Source organism: Chaetodon trifascialis, chromosome 17 (assembly GCF_039877785.1).
Source record: "Chaetodon trifascialis isolate fChaTrf1 chromosome 17, fChaTrf1.hap1, whole genome shotgun sequence".
In the NCBI taxonomy this organism is placed as follows: domain Eukaryota; kingdom Metazoa; phylum Chordata; class Actinopteri; order Chaetodontiformes; family Chaetodontidae; genus Chaetodon; species Chaetodon trifascialis.
In genome coordinates, this window is record NC_092072.1 from 19,403,507 (window position 1) to 19,420,467 (window position 16,961).

Genomic DNA, 16,961 nt, shown 5'->3' on the forward strand with positions numbered 1-16,961 from the left:
CTGAGATTCAAAAGAAAAAATATAGAATGAGAAAATTGATGGGGAGAGACAACAAGACAAATGACTTGAGTGCCACTTTACGTCCATATCTATCTGTCTGCTTGACACTGTGCTGCATCTGTCTTCTCTTTGTGTCAGGCAGCCCTGCAAGTCATTGAAAATGACTCACCGGCTCTCCTCTTGGTCCACTAAGTCCTTCTCGGCCGGGAGGTCCCATAGAGCCCTGTGAAAAGAAAAAATAGGCAGTTTTATCATGTCTTACTCATGCTGAAAACAAATGAAAGTAATCATACTTCATCTTTAAGGGCATGCATAACTGCAGGCTTGATCATTTTCAGCTTTATTGGAATACAGCACCCACTGTAGCAGTGAGTTCAATCTGAAGACTCTTTTTTGTGGAACGAGTAGGTGGGAAAATATTCTTACTTCAGAGGACATTGTGTCTCCAAGCCCTACATCCAGAGGATGAGTTAGGTAAAAAAGCTTTTTAGTTAATAGTAACATGCTACAAGACAAAAGGGGGAACAAGAGTGCCGCAGCCTTTAAATGTGTATCTGAGAGCATTTTCAGTTTGTCATTTGATGAATATGAATAGGAAGCTGCTACTACTGGACCTCTTGCAATATAATCGACATGAATAAAGATTCTGTGGTCTGCTTGACATCTTGTTTTCTGTCCAAAACTTTTCAATCTTGAGAGTATTATCTGCATTCTATCAATCAGTGGAGGCTGGTTCCAGACATAATGATTATTCTCAGGGACTGCAAGGTGCCTCAGGATTGGCTCTTTGTCAGCACTGGGTGACTCAGCCAAGATGGGGTACTGCATATCAAAGAATGTAGGGAATAAAGGAACAAAGGAGTTTGTTTATGAATTTATGTATATATCATGGGACTTTAATGCATTGTGCATTGTGTGTGTGTGTGTGTGTGTGTGTGTGTGTGTGTGTGTGTGTGTGTGTGTGTGTGTGTGTGTGTGTGTGTGTGTGTGTGTGTGCGTGTGTGTGTGTGTGTGTGAACTTACCTCCTTCCCAGGTTTGCCATCACGCCCAGATGATCCAGGTTTTCCATCTTCTCCCTGTTTAGCCCATGAAAAAGTATCAAGTATCAATAGAAAGGCCTAATTCAAAGTAAGGTTTACTGTATTGCTCCAGAGAAAATAGTATTGGATCAGAGAGACAGTGTTTCACAATTAAACCAATTTTAGCCTGTGTTAAGTTATGGATATGAAAATAAACATTTTTGATTATGGCATCTTTCAGATTATTCTGATGGCTCTAGTGTGGTGGTCTAAATGAAAACTGGTGAAAACTGGACATACCTTGCTGTCTGTCAAAATTAGAAATATTTAAACATTACACACAGTGGCTTAAAAGCTATTGCTCTAAGCATACTCAAAATCTATGTTCTTATTGCAGGCTACTTAACATTTTCATTTTAGCTCAGCATATCAGCTGAATTGCATTACATATATTTATGAGCGAAAAGGCCCACAGTGTACTAGATGCTAATTGTAGCAGCTATCAAGGCTAATGCTAGAAAATGTTATGGGGACAGGAGTATCTATGAATGGCTAACTAGTGTTAGCAGTAGCTTGCCGCCTGATACGTTTTAGCTGCTGCTAGTTTATACAGTGTCACATCGACAGTATATGGTGACAGTGATTAACATTACCTTCTCACTGTCATGTGTTTTTTACCCATTTAAAAAATTTAACTAAGTGTAATAACTTATTTATATTCTTGGCTCATCTGATAAAATTTTTCTTCCTTTTGTCAGTTTTGCCTCTCCATAATATAGTACTGTATTGTCTACAGAATTTAGTGACAGTAATTATAAGCAGTGGAGGGTAATTCTCAGTGCATCTATGGAAACACATCGGAGTTCCTCTAATAAGTTGTCTGCTGTCGGGGTGGCAGCGCGAGCTGCAGGGCTGAGAGGCTGCCTGCCTCACTTTGGCTCGGTCAGAGCTGTCTGTAATGAGCCATGCTATTGGTCATGGCGCTGTGGCAGAAACCTTTCCTGAGGGTGTGTGCTGTGTGAGAAACAAAGCAGCAGGTGTAGTGATTCTTTCAGAGAAGGTGTGTGTGAAGTGCCAGACATATCTAGACATTGCCGTGCAGCACGCCAACAACCCACGGTGGCTATGTATCATCCCTGAACTTCAGTTCCAGTCATGGTTGTGGAGCAGAGGAGGTTTACAAATGCATAATGTAGTGTCCTTTACCGGTTTTGAACGTCTCTTTTCTCTTTAACTCAGCAGTTGAGTGTGTTTTCACGTACAGGAATACTGATAAAGAGAATGTAAGTTCAAATTTGTTGTGTTGCTTTCTTTTCATTGCATTCTGGTGAATTGTATGAATGTATGGTTAGAATTTGTTTTGACAACAAGGTAAGAAATTTCACTCTTTAAAATTGTAAGAAAAATAACACGTACAGATAGTAGCTTGTACAGTTATACATTATTAGGCCACCAATGATATGTCCCTTATTCTCCAAATTTCATTATAGCAGTAGGTATGCAGACAGAAAGTAACAGTGGCTCCCAGCAGATGCTGAAGCTCATTAGGCAGGGAAATGGTGCTGAAGAAAAACAATGGCATCGTTGTGTTCTTAGATGCAAATCTGTTCAAATACATGAAAAACACAAAGTGGCACACTGACCTTAGCTCCTGGTGCTCCAGGTTCTCCTCTGTGGCCCTTAAAGCCCTGTATAGGAAGACAAACAGCAGTGAAACAGTCGCGGCAATTTGTACAGTGAGCTTCCGTCACCTGATCCGTTCACAGGGGGTTACTTACCGGGAGTCCCCTGAGCCCAGGGGGTCCTGGTGGTCCAAGTTCACCTTGCTTGCCCTGAAATTAAAACAGACATTGTTACAGGGTCATTGCCTGGCCACACTATCATTTTTTTCTAAAAACAGACAATGTCTTGTTGTTGGTCTTCATGCTTCATTTACTATTTGGATCACTGAAAAAGTAAACATCTCCATCTACTCACGGGTTCTCCTGTTTCACCTGGCCTGCCATCTTTCCCCATTTTTCCAGGCTGACCCTGCAGATCAATGAAATTGATCACTTAGCATCTGTACAGTAACTGTAAAGTCATTTACATTTATAATACACTGCTGCGACTATGTATAATCATGATGCTGTGCATCAAATCAGTATTCTTACGATCAAGCCAGGAAGACCTGGTGGTCCCTGGATTCCTTTGAGACCTTCTTTGCCCTAGTGAAAACAAACAACACAAACAGGTCACCATCAGCAAAGGAAAAGAAATGATTAATGGCCACTATTATCACACAGGCTGGCTGACCTACATGCTACAGGGAAGAGGTTTGTACAATAATGACACGTGGGTAATAAGTTTTCTGAGGGAAAAGTACATGGAGCGCAGTCTGACCTTTTCTCCAGGGGGCCCCGGGGGGCCAACAAGGCCAGGCTGTCCATCGTTACCCTGAAGGGAAAAGAGACAGTGTCAGTGGAGGTCAACAGAAATAGAAAGCCTGACTGTGAGCTGAAATCCCCCCCCAAAAAAAATAAAAATAAAAAAGCCCCATTTACACAAAGCTTAAGTTGTTACAAGTGCATCAAATGAAAAAATGGCCAAAATAAGTCCAAAATAATAACTTACAGGTGAACCCATCAAGCCAGGAGTACCTGGATGGCCAGGGGGTCCTGGGTGACCCTGTTAATATAGAGGAAAGTGATTCAAATATAATTATGTGGTTCATACCAGATAATATTGTAACCAACATTTCTTTAAACATAGAGAGGCGGGTGAGGGCGGAGCAAAGGATAAGTGTGAGACTCATGACTCATAAAACAACAAATACACCTTGTCTCCTTTGTCTCCAGGGCCTCCGGGAGGTCCTCGATCACCTTTAACACCCTGTGGTGAAAAAGAAAGAAAGATCATATGAAATAGATTTCGAGAGGAAAGCATCCATCTGATAAACTCTTTGTCAACAGAAAATAGAACCTCAAAATGTTCAAAATATCACCAAAGAGGAGGATGTGACAGTAGCCATATCGCTATTTAAAATATGACTCAATACTTTTGTCGAGTGATGTTTTGATACTCAACTTTTTACCCAATTAACTGAACCTTGTGTGGTTAAAAAAAAAAAAGTTGACAAAAGCAATTAATTTGCATCAGGACCTTTGGGAGCCATAAGGGAGCAGTTACTGTGCAAACTTGCCTTTCCACCGTCAGCTCCAGGGGGCCCTTGAGGTCCGGCTGGTCCTGGTGGGCCCTGTAATGACAGCGGCAGAGCATCAGTCTCTGTCCAGCAAACAGTGCCGAGCACCGTCACCAGGTCCTTATCATTCAATGCTGCCCCCAGAGGAGGCCGAGCTAATGATGCAGACAGAGCCTCTCCATCCATCACACCAACTGTGATTGATGATGACAAACATGCAGCGAGGACCTCATGCCTCACTTAGGGCTAATACAGTGGAGGCACACACTTTATAACACTCCTTTAAAGATGAGCACAGGTATCATAATAGTCTTCACAGGAGAAGTGAGGTTACGATAGTTGAATATTGATAAGTGTGTCTTACTTGGAAACCATCTTGACCTTCTTTCCCTGGAGGTCCCTGGTGTCCTTTGTCCCCTGGGACTCCTGGGAGACCGGGTGGTCCAGGTGGACCTGCAGGACAGTCTGAGCAAACATCCTAAAAGGTGGCAGAGATGTTTGTGATAAAGTGAATCCAGGCATCAAGTTTTTGTCACTGAAAAGTGGTGGAGATGAACCTTACCTTCAGATTTAGGTCAGAGAGGTCTGCTGCCTTGCCCTGAAAGACAGTATAAAAGAATCATTCAGGGTATGTGAGATTGGGGGTCTCTATTCAGTGGGCAACATAGGCCATTCCAAAAATGCACTCATGCATTCAGTGAATGCTACATGGTCAAAAGTATGTTAGCACCTTTATGCAACTGCTGAACATTTTACTCTGACACAGTGGGCATCACTGTGCTGCTATAACAGCCTGCACTCTGCTGCATTTGCTCCCATTCAGCCGCAAGAGCAGTAGAGAGGTCCAACACTGATGCTGAATGATGAGGTCTGGCACGCAGTCGGTGTTCCAGTTCATCCCAAAGGTGTGTGTGTGGGGGGGATTGAGGTCAAACCTCAGTGCAGGCCAGTCAACATGGGAAAACCAGCACCAGACTCAAGAGAGCACGTGTCTGCATACTTCTGACCAACGAGTGTATGTGTTATCCATTGAATCTAATTCAGCAAGTCAAAAAAGAGGGTCCTTGGATTTAAAACATCTACAAAATGGTGAAAAACTGCACCGTATCGATGGTGTTTTGGTTGAGACAGGTCTTGGAGGTTTAGATTTTAACTTTGCAGATAAAAAGGGAAGAAAGCTGCATCATTTGTGTACACAGAAAAAGTTTATGTTTATAAGTGCAGGAGTATTCTTGGACATGTTAAATGTAAGGCGAAATGAACGCTGTCTATATCACAATACAGTGCTGGTTGTTCCCTCCCTGTTCTTTACTTACAGGCTCTCCTGGTGATCCCTTCTCTCCCGGCCTTCCTGGTAAACCCTGCATGTGAAGCAAAGACAAGGAATAATCATAAAGCAATAAATCAAACAAATAAATAAGAAATAAATAATCATATGAATTAATGTAGATAAAATGTATCATGTAACGATGTTTTAGAAATAACTAATTGAAAGATTAAAACTGCTAATTCCAAACAATTTCTACAAACTTTTCCTTCACAGTGTTACTTTTTGTCCTACAGTCAAGCCAAGCAGACCTAACAGTCACTTTGGGTCTCCATAACGCTGGATTCATGGCTCACAAAGCAATTAGACATGTACATCAGTTTATCTCGTTATGCATTTATTCACTTTTGGACTCACATTATGTCCTGCTGGTCCCTGAGGACCAGCAACTCCTGGTGGACCCCTCAAGCCCTGGAACCAGGACAAACAGATATTAGAGGAAGACGTCTTTTATAGATGTAAACATATTCAATATTAATCTTTAGAAAATATTTACCGCAGATCCAGGTTCCCCATTTTTTCCTGGAAGACCCTACAAAATAAAGGAACATGGCATATTTAAAATGTGTAAGTAATTTCACTGGTGGAAGATGATGTAACACTCGCAGGATATTAATGCTCATACCGGTGGTCCCACTCTGCCTTCTCCTGCAGGACCCCTGTCCCCTGGTAACCCTGGTTCTCCTCGAGGCCCTGTTTGGCCCTGGTAGAAAAAAAAAAGTTTACTTGACCATCCTGCCTCTCAGATAATGTCAGTTCAGTCATAATGTTTGGCAGAGGGCACAGAAACTGTCACATTCAGCGATGCTTGCTGATCCCAAAAATACCACTCTGTTTTTAATCTGCGTTGGGGAAAAAAATACAATCTGCAGTTGACATTTTGGTACTCAGACGAGAAAACGTATCGGTGATGAGGGTGAGCGATTTGACACCATAAATCCAGCAAATGCCCCTGTCCGGCCTCGCCCTCGACATCAAGCTCTTCACAGCAAAGAGACGCTCATAATCAGAGCAATGGTCACAGTGCGCTGGACATAGAAATTGCTTTTGCTGCTTTCAACAAAAATGAATTGTTTTTCTTATCCGTGCCAGAAAGCAAAGTTTTTCACATCAACGAAAGAGCACCTGTGCATGATAAAAAAAAGCTCACCTCAGGCAACCTACTAAGCTTACACACACATACATACATACACACACACACATACACACACACACACACACACACTTTTTGCACACTTCTAAAATTAGATTACCTTTTCCCCCGGGGGTCCTTGAATTCCCTGTGGTCCTGGTTCTCCCTGTAATACCACAGTTGACATCAGTCATATTTCTTGCAACTCAAGCACTGGAATTAAACCTCTTCTGAATAAGTCATTTAGAGTAGAAAGTGTGAGTGTGTGTTGCAATTGGTGCATGTAAATCGTAGCGAGGCCTCGGGGCCGCACCTGGCAGCTGTAAAAAACAGAGCTGCTGTGAGCCAAATCTGTTGTGCTCCCTCGTTGCTTTAACGTGATATGTGTTAACAATGTTTTTCCTGTTTGCTCATGCCCCGTCAGCAGGACGGCCACATGTCTGGGGTGAAAAATGATGGAGAAACATGTTGAGTTGCAGCGCAGAATGTGCCTACTCAGGCTCATTTTCTTCCCATTCGGCCGCTCATATTGTGTTGTGGTTCAACATGTATTATAGACATGGACCTGTTTACAAGCAGAGCACGTGGAATACAAGAGGGATGAATGGAAAGTCAACTCATAAACATGCATTTCTACAGTACTATCAAAATATTGTTTCCAGGACTTATAATCATACAGAGCACTGCTTAGAATAATTTTCCTTTTAATACATTTACTAGTGACATGTCTTAAACCCCCACTGACCGTAGGGTATCTATATCCAGATAATGGTTGTTTTTAATGGTAAAACAGTGAACCTGCCCCTTTAAATCAAATGGTAGTGGTGAATTAAAAACATCACAAGGTGAATAATAACTAAAAAAAACAAAAAATATGGTTCATTTTTAATAAACTAATTTCCTTTCAATTAGCTGACTGTTTCTCTTTAAATGTCTGAATACCATATAACTTACACACACATTAAAAAACATTGTTTGTCACCGCAGCTCAGCGTTAGTCTGCAAATCCACAGTATGTTTGAGGTATACTCAAGTTTTAAGTAAAAATATGTCTTACACTTTGCCCATCTTTCCCCTTCCCTGGTGGTCCAGGAGGTCCAGTCACACCAGGATCTCCGGGTGGGCCTGCAGGACCCGCTTGCCCTGGTTTACCTGGATCACCCTAAAATAAACGTTGAAAGAACTTTATTGTCTCTCAAGGCTACAACAGGTATATCATGAGGTGTATTAAATACTCCTGTATTGTTCAGAATTCTACATTGTCTACAATGGACATCGACATTTCGAAATTTGACGCTAATTAAAATGCTGTTCTATGTGTTATATGTGCATGGTGATTGCACGTGCCTTCTTTGTGATCACATCATCACATCCACTGAAAACATCCTGTGAATTGCTCCACTATCAGCCTCTACTTGTTCTACATTGGTGAAGGAACACTAATGACATGGTGGGAACAAATCACACATCATTTAAAAGAATGTCACTGCAGCAACTTTTGGGAAAAAGAGAAAACTAAAAAAATGAAAAAGCCACAAGTGTTCTAATAAAGTGTTCTGAAAAGCTATTGTGAAACTTCACAGCCACATGTAGCTGCAGCTGCAGGATGAAAATGAATTCAAAGATTTCTGTGCTGAAACAACAATGGTAGACATACAAGGTCACTCTCCTCCGCAGTCTTTCACTCTGCACTGCCAAAACCATTCTGAACATAGTCTTTCAAAATAACGTCCAAAAAAATATACCCATAGCTCTTAAAAATGGGTGACCGACCTTGTCTCCTCTCTGCCCAGCTGGACCAGGAGGCCCAATGATGCCTGGTATTCCCTAGAAGACAGAAGTAGTAGGTCCACACTGAAGGGCTACAGTTTATATTACACACACATCTGTCTTGTTCAGAGATGCTCACAGGAAATGCAAGCAGGGATCAATGACTTACATCTTCAATTCATTTCAAATTTAATACATACCACATTGCCCGGCAATCCACGAGGACCCTGAGGACCAGCGATGCCAGGTGGACCCTGGGAAAAACACATCAGCCATTACAGTTGGCACTACGCCTTCCCATTTGGTGTAAAAAAAAGGTGTATTACATGAAATCAGACAACTTACAGGGTCACCAACACGTCCTGTCTCTCCTGTAACTCCAGTGTCACCCTTTGGACCCTGGAATAAAAATGGCAAATTGGTCGTTTTCCACTTCAAATGGCTCTACAGCATGCTGGCTGGGAGGCAGACGATCATGAGCGTCTTACCGCTGGTCCAGGTGGTCCCTTAAAGCCTTGTTCACCAGGTAACCCTCTCTGACCCTTCAGAGAAAACACATTAACTCGAAGTTTAATAGCGTAGGTCAACGAGCCAATGTTATGCAAGGTTTCATATATTCTTGTCAAAATTATTATTTGAGGCTTTTCATAAAAGACAATTGCTGTAAGCACTATTAAGGTGTTCCACATGACAAAGACATGAAATTAATGAGGGCTGTGCAATGAAGGTTGTCGCTAATAACGACATCCATGCATGAAGAAGTACTACAATAATCTGTGATTAATCATCTTCATGGGGTGCTTGAGAAAGTCAAAGATAATGAAAATATATACCTGCGTTTTGAAGGGTGTGTTTTAATTATTGTACATAATGTGTTTGTGCAGATAAAGATTTTATCACTGCTTCCAGGCCCAATATATTCTGCATTCTATTCTAATCCACGTAATTTACTTTACACCTATAAACTGAAATCAGGCCAGTGTATTGCTCTCTCTTATATTTTAATTTACTGAGCCAATCAAATCAAGTCCCCTGATCTGCCATGTTGCAGCAGCAGTGCTTCACTGTTGAATCTCTACTGACATCTAGTGGACTCCTCTGTGTATTGCCAGGTGTACTTTGGTAACGTTCAGAGGAAGAAGATAAGACAACAAAAGGAGAGAAAAACTCACCGTTTCTCCTGGCTTGCCTTGATCCCCCTTCTCTCCCTTCTCTCCAGGTTTTCCCTAGAGGCAAGGACAAACAATATAATTAGAGGTTTTACTGAATAAGACGAAGTAGGTGAGAACAGAAGTAGATTCACTGAAAACCAAACATCATCCTTTAAATCACCAACTAAGAAGAGAAATTATAAAATTCCATTGAGCTTATAGCACAGGTTGGTGTGTGTAACAAAAGTAGCCTACTCACAGGTTCACCAGGCTCTGGGATGACATTTGCCACCTGTGAAGAAAAAACAGACATGAGATAATAATTGACCTGCATCACTGTGTAACAGTATCACTAGCTCCACGGGCTCCATCATGGGTACGTGATACAGTGGCTGTACAGTATGTTAACATGCAAACTAGAAACAGCAGAAATTTTACTTACATTTCCTGGAGCGCCAGGCGGTCCCCGAGCTCCCACTTCACCCTGAGGCGAGAGGCAATATGTTCATGTTGTCTGCATACTAATAACCTTATTACAGCTAATACTGCAGAGTGGCCATTACGAAGAGGATAACTGTAACAGCCGTAACACAGTCGGATACGCAGGGAGACTTCAGCATTTGTTTTTGAATATGCTTGACATTTTTAGCTCATATAGTTGTACAGCATACGAAACGGATTACTTATTTCTTATTTACCTTGTCGCCCTTTTCACCTTTTGGCCCAAGTGGTCCATCCTGTCCTCTTTCCCCCTATGAAAGAGACACCAAAAACAAAATTGAAAACATTTCTACAGACCACAGAACATATATGGACATTAATACAGGCAAATGGGGACTTTTTTAATTGGAAGTAGGAAGTCAAGAGCGGTGAGTCTCAAAGTGGCATTTGGGGACACCCAGCAGTCCTTGAGGTTATCCCAGGAGGTTCATTTTACTAGTTTATTTTACAAGAAATGTTTTCTGTTGCATTATAATATAAGGGTGGACTCAAGAGGATGTCTCCCCATGCACAGTTGTAGATATTGTTATTATTGTGAATGAACATACTCTTGCTGATGCTTGATTAAAAGCTTTAAGAAGCATACAGTAGTCCCACCTACCGGAACACCCCTGTCTCCTCTGGCTCCATCAGCACCTGGTTGTCCAGGGGAGCCAGATTCTCCCTGTCACAAAAAAAATACATATGACATTATTAACTAGGCGTCATTATCCTACAAAATATCATAAACCAAAGAAAAATCAACAGCTGCGAACTCACTCTGTCCCCTGGAGGTCCTCTTGGTCCGGGAGGCCCATCGTCACCCTGGGGAGACGACACACAGCCATTAAAATGTCAGATTTGCATATGGAAAATACACTTACTATCTCATAAGCTGCATATGTTTTCAGTCGTGTCCAGTGTGTTCCTGAGTACGATTAAGTCACAGTACCTTAGGTCCAGGCTTGCCAGGAAAACCATCGGCTCCACGCTCTCCCCTGGGCCCCTTCAGAGACACAAGATTTCGATTTCATACTTTCAAAAACCTGTATTTGCCAGATACTGAATGTAGCAAAGGTAAACACACCACAACTCACTTGAGCCTCCACCTTCAATTTATTGTGTCAACAAGCTATGTTTCTTAAAAAAACATTTTTCTTAAACTTGATTTTTAGCCTGACAGTTGAATTGAGCTGCTGATTTTGCCTGACTTGATTCATATATGAATCCTTCCAAGAAACAGAGGTTCAGCTTCTAACCAGGCTAGCAATCGCTAGCGTCACGTTGAGTTTCCTAGCAAAATTCTTAGCTTACATGTTTACGTTAAAGTTGCAGGCCATGAAACCAAAATAATGAGTTAAAAGACACAAAAAATTTCAGTAGAACTGAGAAGAACTGCACACTGGGTAATAATTCTTTGTTTCTTCATCACTATAAGTGACCCCTTTCACATTACACTTAGTCATTACAGCCATTGTTTATATAAAGGATTTGAATGGTGCAGCTTTAAAGTGTAAAAATTTTCGCTATGTATGGGAAGGCAACAAAAGAAAGACCAAGAAAGTTATTCTAAAGGTCATACTAACCATGGTACCGTCATTTCCAGGCAGACCATCCAGACCGTCTTTTCCAGGAAGACCCTTTGAAGATCAGTGACAAAAGGTTGACATTTAGTGACGTGAGCAGAGAAATGACAACAGAGATCAAACACCCATGATTGAGTACCATCAAAAACAAATGATGCTTCTGTTTTAGAATAAAAAGCCGACTCACAGGCTTTCCAGGCTCTCCAGGTTTGCCAGAAAATCCTATTTCACCAGGTAGACCCTTCAGAAAGAGAGAACATGTCAACATGCTGTTCATTCTGTAACAGAAATGTATTCTTTGGCAAAAGGAATTGTGATATTTAAGAAATAGTGTCCTGATTGGTGTGTTTGGTCACTTACAGGAGGTCCTGTGTGTCCTTGGTTTCCTGGTGGCCCAGGTGAACCCTGAGGACCCTGAAAAATAAGAAAGTACATCAGTGATAGTGCTTTTCTCTGGATCATTTCACAATTGCATTCATATATTGTGGGGATTTGAAGGCGTCTTTATTTTTTGGATAACAGTAAAAGAGACATTGTGCTGATAAGAAATAAATTCGGATTATCCTTTTGCCAAATAAAACAAACCTCCCCAAGAATTTCTTTTCATACCGACCTCTAAAGGACAGTGTACATTAGTACCACTGAGCAGCCACTAGAGGGAGGTATAATAGCACTATTTACAGCCCATTCAACCTTGTATACCACTTGAAGCCAGGTGCATTTCTATTTTGCTCCAGGGAGTCATTTAGAAAATTAATTGACATAACCTGTTGGTTTTAATCTAGCCTGTTTATTTTCCCTCTATTAAAACACACAGTGAAGACACCTTTGAGAGAGCAGTAATTTTGTGCTTTGTGGGTCACATCAAATATTGAGCAACCCACACAATTAAAATACCAAATGAATTCTCCTCAGTTCTCCTTGAGAGGTCATTCAGGTGCAAGAACAAGCACCAGCGGTAGCTATACATAAACAACAGGTCATTTTAAACAAGTGTATTACCAGTACAGTATGTGTGAAATTGAAATATGAAATGGAATTGTTCTTACAGGGGGTCCAGGAAGGCCGTCCACTCCAGGCAATCCACTCTCACCTTTCTTTCCCTGAAGGACAAAAGTGACATTAAATGAAAAATTAAGCTAAAACACATTCAAAAAGGACAAGTGTTTCCAGGGCCACTGCAGACACTACGGAAACATTCTGAAGGCCTCTCTATATTTATCTATATGTTATTTTTTGCAAATATTTTGGCTTTATGAAGGGATTTACACATTTATAGACAAAATTTGTCTATTGTGAATAAGAGCAATATATGAGCTTTCAAGGTAATCCAGAGCCCCCCCCCCCCCCCCCCCCCAGAAGGTGTCAAACAAACTTAAGTATGCATATGAGACCTGGCCCCAGAGACAGAGAGATATCAGGCTCATCTTGCTTGGATATCTCACAGAACCTTTACTGCAGTAAGTGTCTGGAACACCATGAGTCTATGTTAACACAGACATCTTTCACACGTGTTTCAACATAAAAAAAAGGATTATGCCATAGCCGTAGCTGAAGCTAAAACTGAATTTACTTCGATTGTTTCCCTAGCTGTTGTCTGTAATTGGAAAATATCCATTCTAATGAACCAACGCCTTGGTAATTGAGTCAGTTATTGCATGTAGCTAAGTGGGGCAGCAGCTGGATCCAGAACAGTGAGGAAAAGAAGCAAAACTCCAGCCGAAGCTCACTAATGAGCTTGAGAGAGCAGCAGCAATTCATGTGATTTGGTTTGGTGAAGTAGTACATTCTAAATTATTTGATTCCGTTGATTTTGATATAGAAATTAATACCAGACAGACATACAATGGTCTTCAGAGCTCAACACACTGCAGCTCAATAATGAAAGAAAGAATACATGAAAATAGACTGCATAGTAGTTACAAACACATGGCAACCTTATCTGGGCATGTTCAACACTTTAAAATGTCCCTCTGGAAACTGTTCTGTTGTCATCTGCACTACTTGCACCATTTCTGATGAGCATGTGTTGTCAAATTGGTCATTTTTTGTCCTTTTGCACATGTTTTCCTAAGCTGCATTGGATTTTGAAGATAACATATGACATATAGACATATGGAACTATGGACTCTTGTCAAAATAAAGTTAATTTCCTAAAAGAACACATATATTCCACAATACTGTCACATACGACCGTCCACAGGAAAGTCCTGGCATTTGCTCTTTAATTCTTGTTTTTGTCTTATTTCTCTTTGTGTTTGTTGATGCCGTCCTCTGCAGGCCTATAAGACTCTTCATATTCCAGCCCAGGATGCTCTCAGCATCAGGGCAGCTGTGAACACACAGGCCTCAGCAGTGGTGACACACACCACCGATGACAGCTTTGCACCAAGTGAGGTAAGAGGCTCAATCTATACCAACTCAACCATATAGCACACTCTATCGAGCACTGGCAATAGTGGAGATCACCCTAATATCACAGCTCTCTGCCTACCTTCACCCCCTCCTCCCTGTGCATCTTCAGCTGAGGTATAACGACCCTAAAGCTGGGGGAAAATAGGTCAAGCGCCTCACCATCTGTTTGTTTCTTTTAGGAATCACTTGGAAAGCATCACACAGAGCTGTAAAAACGCTTCAGCGGGACCTCCAATAATATGAGAAAATAAAAGCAAAGCTGCCCAGAGGGAGATTTTCTGGATATGGAATCTGAACTCATGTGATCGCTTTATTCATGTTAACTATAAATCCCTCAATCTCAGAGAAGCTTGTCTGGCTGTGGACAAAGTGCATTCTGGTGGTAGAAAAGTCTTTCATCGCTGGCCAGAGGAGGTTTGCCGTGCCGCTGCTGCCCAACTGAGCAGCTGCAAATGTTGATTCCAACATATTGCTGATGAGAAGTTAATTGCTCTCAGTGGAGGAGGGGAATGGAGGTCACTATCTTTGTAAATGTTTTGGAAGAACAAATTATGTAGAACCACTGTGTCTGTTTTAATTACACACTGCTGTGTGATGGGACCAGTGTGGAGTCAGACAGCAGGAAAAGAATATAAGAGACAAGGGGCAGTTCTGCTAGATTCACTAAACAGATATATAAACGCAACATTTCTGTTTTTGTTCCCACTTTTCATGAGCTGAAATAAAAGATCTAAGCTTTCTCTGTGAACACAGCAGACTTCTTTCCCTATAATTTTTTTCACAAATTTGATTAAATCCACGTTCGTGAGCACCTGACAGGTGTGGCATATCAAGATGCTACATTATTGCACAGGTGTGCCTTGGTCATAATAAAAGTCTAAAATGTGCAGTTTTATCTTCAAAAAAGACATTTATGAGGCACTGAGACAGATATGCATTTCAGTATCAGCTGAAAGTATCACGCAGTGCGACACATCTCCTTCACAGAGTTGATCAGGTTGTTGATTGGGGCCTGTGGGATGTTGGCTCACCCCTCTTTAATGGCTGTGTGTTGCTGGATATTCGCAGGAAATGGACCACAGCATCCCAAACATGATCGGTGCAAGAACTGGGATGTTTTCAGCTTCCAGGAATTGTGTACAGATCCTTGCAACATGAGGGTGCATTATCATGCTGCAATAAGTGGTGATGGCGGTGGATGAATGGCACTGCAATGGGCCTCAGGGTCTTGTCACGGTGCCCATACCATAATCCCACTGCCACATGGGGCTGTCCGCTCACAACATTGATAAAACCAAACCGCTCGCCCACACGATGCCATACATACTGTCTGCCACCTGCCAGGTACAGTGAAAACTAGGATTAATCCGTGAAGAGAACACTCCTCCAAAGTGCCAGACACCATTGAAGGCAAGTACTCGGCCACTCGGGTCAGTTACAACGACAAACTGCAGTCAAGTCAAGACCCCTGTGAGGACAACAAACACGCAAATGAGCTTTCCTGAGATTTCTGACTGTGCAGCCTCTGTGCAGACTGCTGCATCAGCTGTCTGGGAGGCTGCTCTCAGATTGTCTTGCAGGTGAGGAAGCCAGATGTAGAGGTCCTGGGCTGCCATGGTTACAAGTGATCTGTGACTGTGAGTCCGGTTGAAGGTACTGTCAAACTCATGGAAAAGACATTGCAGACAGCTTATGGTGGTGAAATGAACATTGGGCGACAGCTCTGGTCAACAGTCGGCATTACAACTGCATGCTGCCTTAAAACATGCGACATCTGTAATGTTGTTGTGTGATAAAACTGCAAATGGCCTTTTATGTCACAAGCCCAAGGCACATCTGTATAATAATCATGCTGTTTAATGAGCAATTTGATATTCCACATGTGGATAATCTATCCACATGTGGAATATCAAGTTGCTCATCTTGGTGCACCCAAACACAGAATTGTGAACAAAATGTATGAGAAATAAGCCTTTTGTGTGCATTTCTATTTTTGCTCAGTGTAATTCCATAAACACATAATCATTAGCATGAAGAAAAAATGATCAGTTTCTTCATTAGATGATCCCAGTGGATCATGATAAATACAGTTATGGGAATACAGTATAAATGCCCAATTACTGTATATTAAAGGTTTGCTCGAGAACAGCTTCTCTGGGGGCATAATAGTCTCATTTTAGTCAAAACTCTGCATACAGTTTTTCTGCATTGCTAATGACAGACTAAAGCTTTAAAACCATAGAATTTCCAAGACACCATGGATGAAAATATTTCTGATGTATTTTTCTCAAAGTCACACAAAATTATTGTTTTGCAATTTAAGCAAAATGAGGCTTGGTTTCTCGTGCTGATAAAAAAAAAAAAATGTTATGATGAACTGGTTTCTATTCTTATCAGTGAAGTCAGTGAAGTCATTCACTAATAACGTTTACTTGTTATGTTGGTTTAAAAAAACAAACAAAAAAAACATAATCCAGAAACATCACGTTTCTCTCAGAATGTATTTTCTCTTGCAGTTTGGAAGTATAGAAATGTCATTTCCAGGACACCAGGTTGCATGCTGTAATCATGAAATAATGAAAGAAACTTGTCACTTAACATCATCACCTGGTGTGTCCTTCGTGGCCTTCCATAGAAAAGCCAAGATGTAAGAGAGGAGGAGGCTAAACTCTTGAGGGCAAGTCTTCCAGGCAGACTAGGATCAACAAATCGCCAAACTCCACAGCAACCACATCCTAACCCTAAACTCAACATAGCTCAATACATCGCCTAGGTTGTGGTAGGTGGATAGGACCATTGTTGGTGTGAAAGTCTGCCATCCAAGATGGTGTGATTTGTATGCAGGTGGGGAAGTACTGCCTGAGAGGCTGAAGTCCCTGATGTAATTTTCCATACAAAA

The 16,961-nt window shown here is 41.5% G+C and overlaps 1 protein-coding gene across 1 annotated transcript in view; it reads right to left on the reverse strand.

The window, feature by feature from the left end:
- The window catches only part of col22a1 (collagen, type XXII, alpha 1), a 47,731-nt gene that overhangs the window by 8,874 nt on the left and 21,896 nt on the right, over positions 1-16,961 (reverse strand). Inside the window, exons 23-55 of the mRNA XM_070985444.1 lie at positions 12,697-12,750; positions 12,008-12,061; positions 11,835-11,888; positions 11,648-11,701; positions 11,014-11,067; positions 10,842-10,886; positions 10,684-10,746; positions 10,280-10,333; positions 10,024-10,065; positions 9,841-9,873; positions 9,603-9,656; positions 8,919-8,972; positions 8,776-8,829; positions 8,631-8,684; positions 8,434-8,487; positions 7,718-7,822; positions 6,782-6,826; positions 6,154-6,231; positions 6,025-6,060; positions 5,886-5,939; positions 5,518-5,562; positions 4,764-4,799; positions 4,566-4,679; positions 4,202-4,255; positions 3,838-3,891; positions 3,634-3,687; positions 3,403-3,456; positions 3,174-3,227; positions 2,998-3,051; positions 2,799-2,852; positions 2,664-2,708; positions 1,024-1,077; positions 170-223 (exon numbers count right to left, since the gene is read on the reverse strand). Coding sequence (XP_070841545.1) covers positions 170-223; positions 1,024-1,077; positions 2,664-2,708; positions 2,799-2,852; positions 2,998-3,051; positions 3,174-3,227; positions 3,403-3,456; positions 3,634-3,687; positions 3,838-3,891; positions 4,202-4,255; positions 4,566-4,679; positions 4,764-4,799; positions 5,518-5,562; positions 5,886-5,939; positions 6,025-6,060; positions 6,154-6,231; positions 6,782-6,826; positions 7,718-7,822; positions 8,434-8,487; positions 8,631-8,684; positions 8,776-8,829; positions 8,919-8,972; positions 9,603-9,656; positions 9,841-9,873; positions 10,024-10,065; positions 10,280-10,333; positions 10,684-10,746; positions 10,842-10,886; positions 11,014-11,067; positions 11,648-11,701; positions 11,835-11,888; positions 12,008-12,061; positions 12,697-12,750 — 1,821 coding nt within the window. The remainder of the gene's footprint in view (positions 1-169; positions 224-1,023; positions 1,078-2,663; positions 2,709-2,798; positions 2,853-2,997; positions 3,052-3,173; positions 3,228-3,402; positions 3,457-3,633; positions 3,688-3,837; positions 3,892-4,201; positions 4,256-4,565; positions 4,680-4,763; positions 4,800-5,517; positions 5,563-5,885; positions 5,940-6,024; positions 6,061-6,153; positions 6,232-6,781; positions 6,827-7,717; positions 7,823-8,433; positions 8,488-8,630; positions 8,685-8,775; positions 8,830-8,918; positions 8,973-9,602; positions 9,657-9,840; positions 9,874-10,023; positions 10,066-10,279; positions 10,334-10,683; positions 10,747-10,841; positions 10,887-11,013; positions 11,068-11,647; positions 11,702-11,834; positions 11,889-12,007; positions 12,062-12,696; positions 12,751-16,961) is intronic.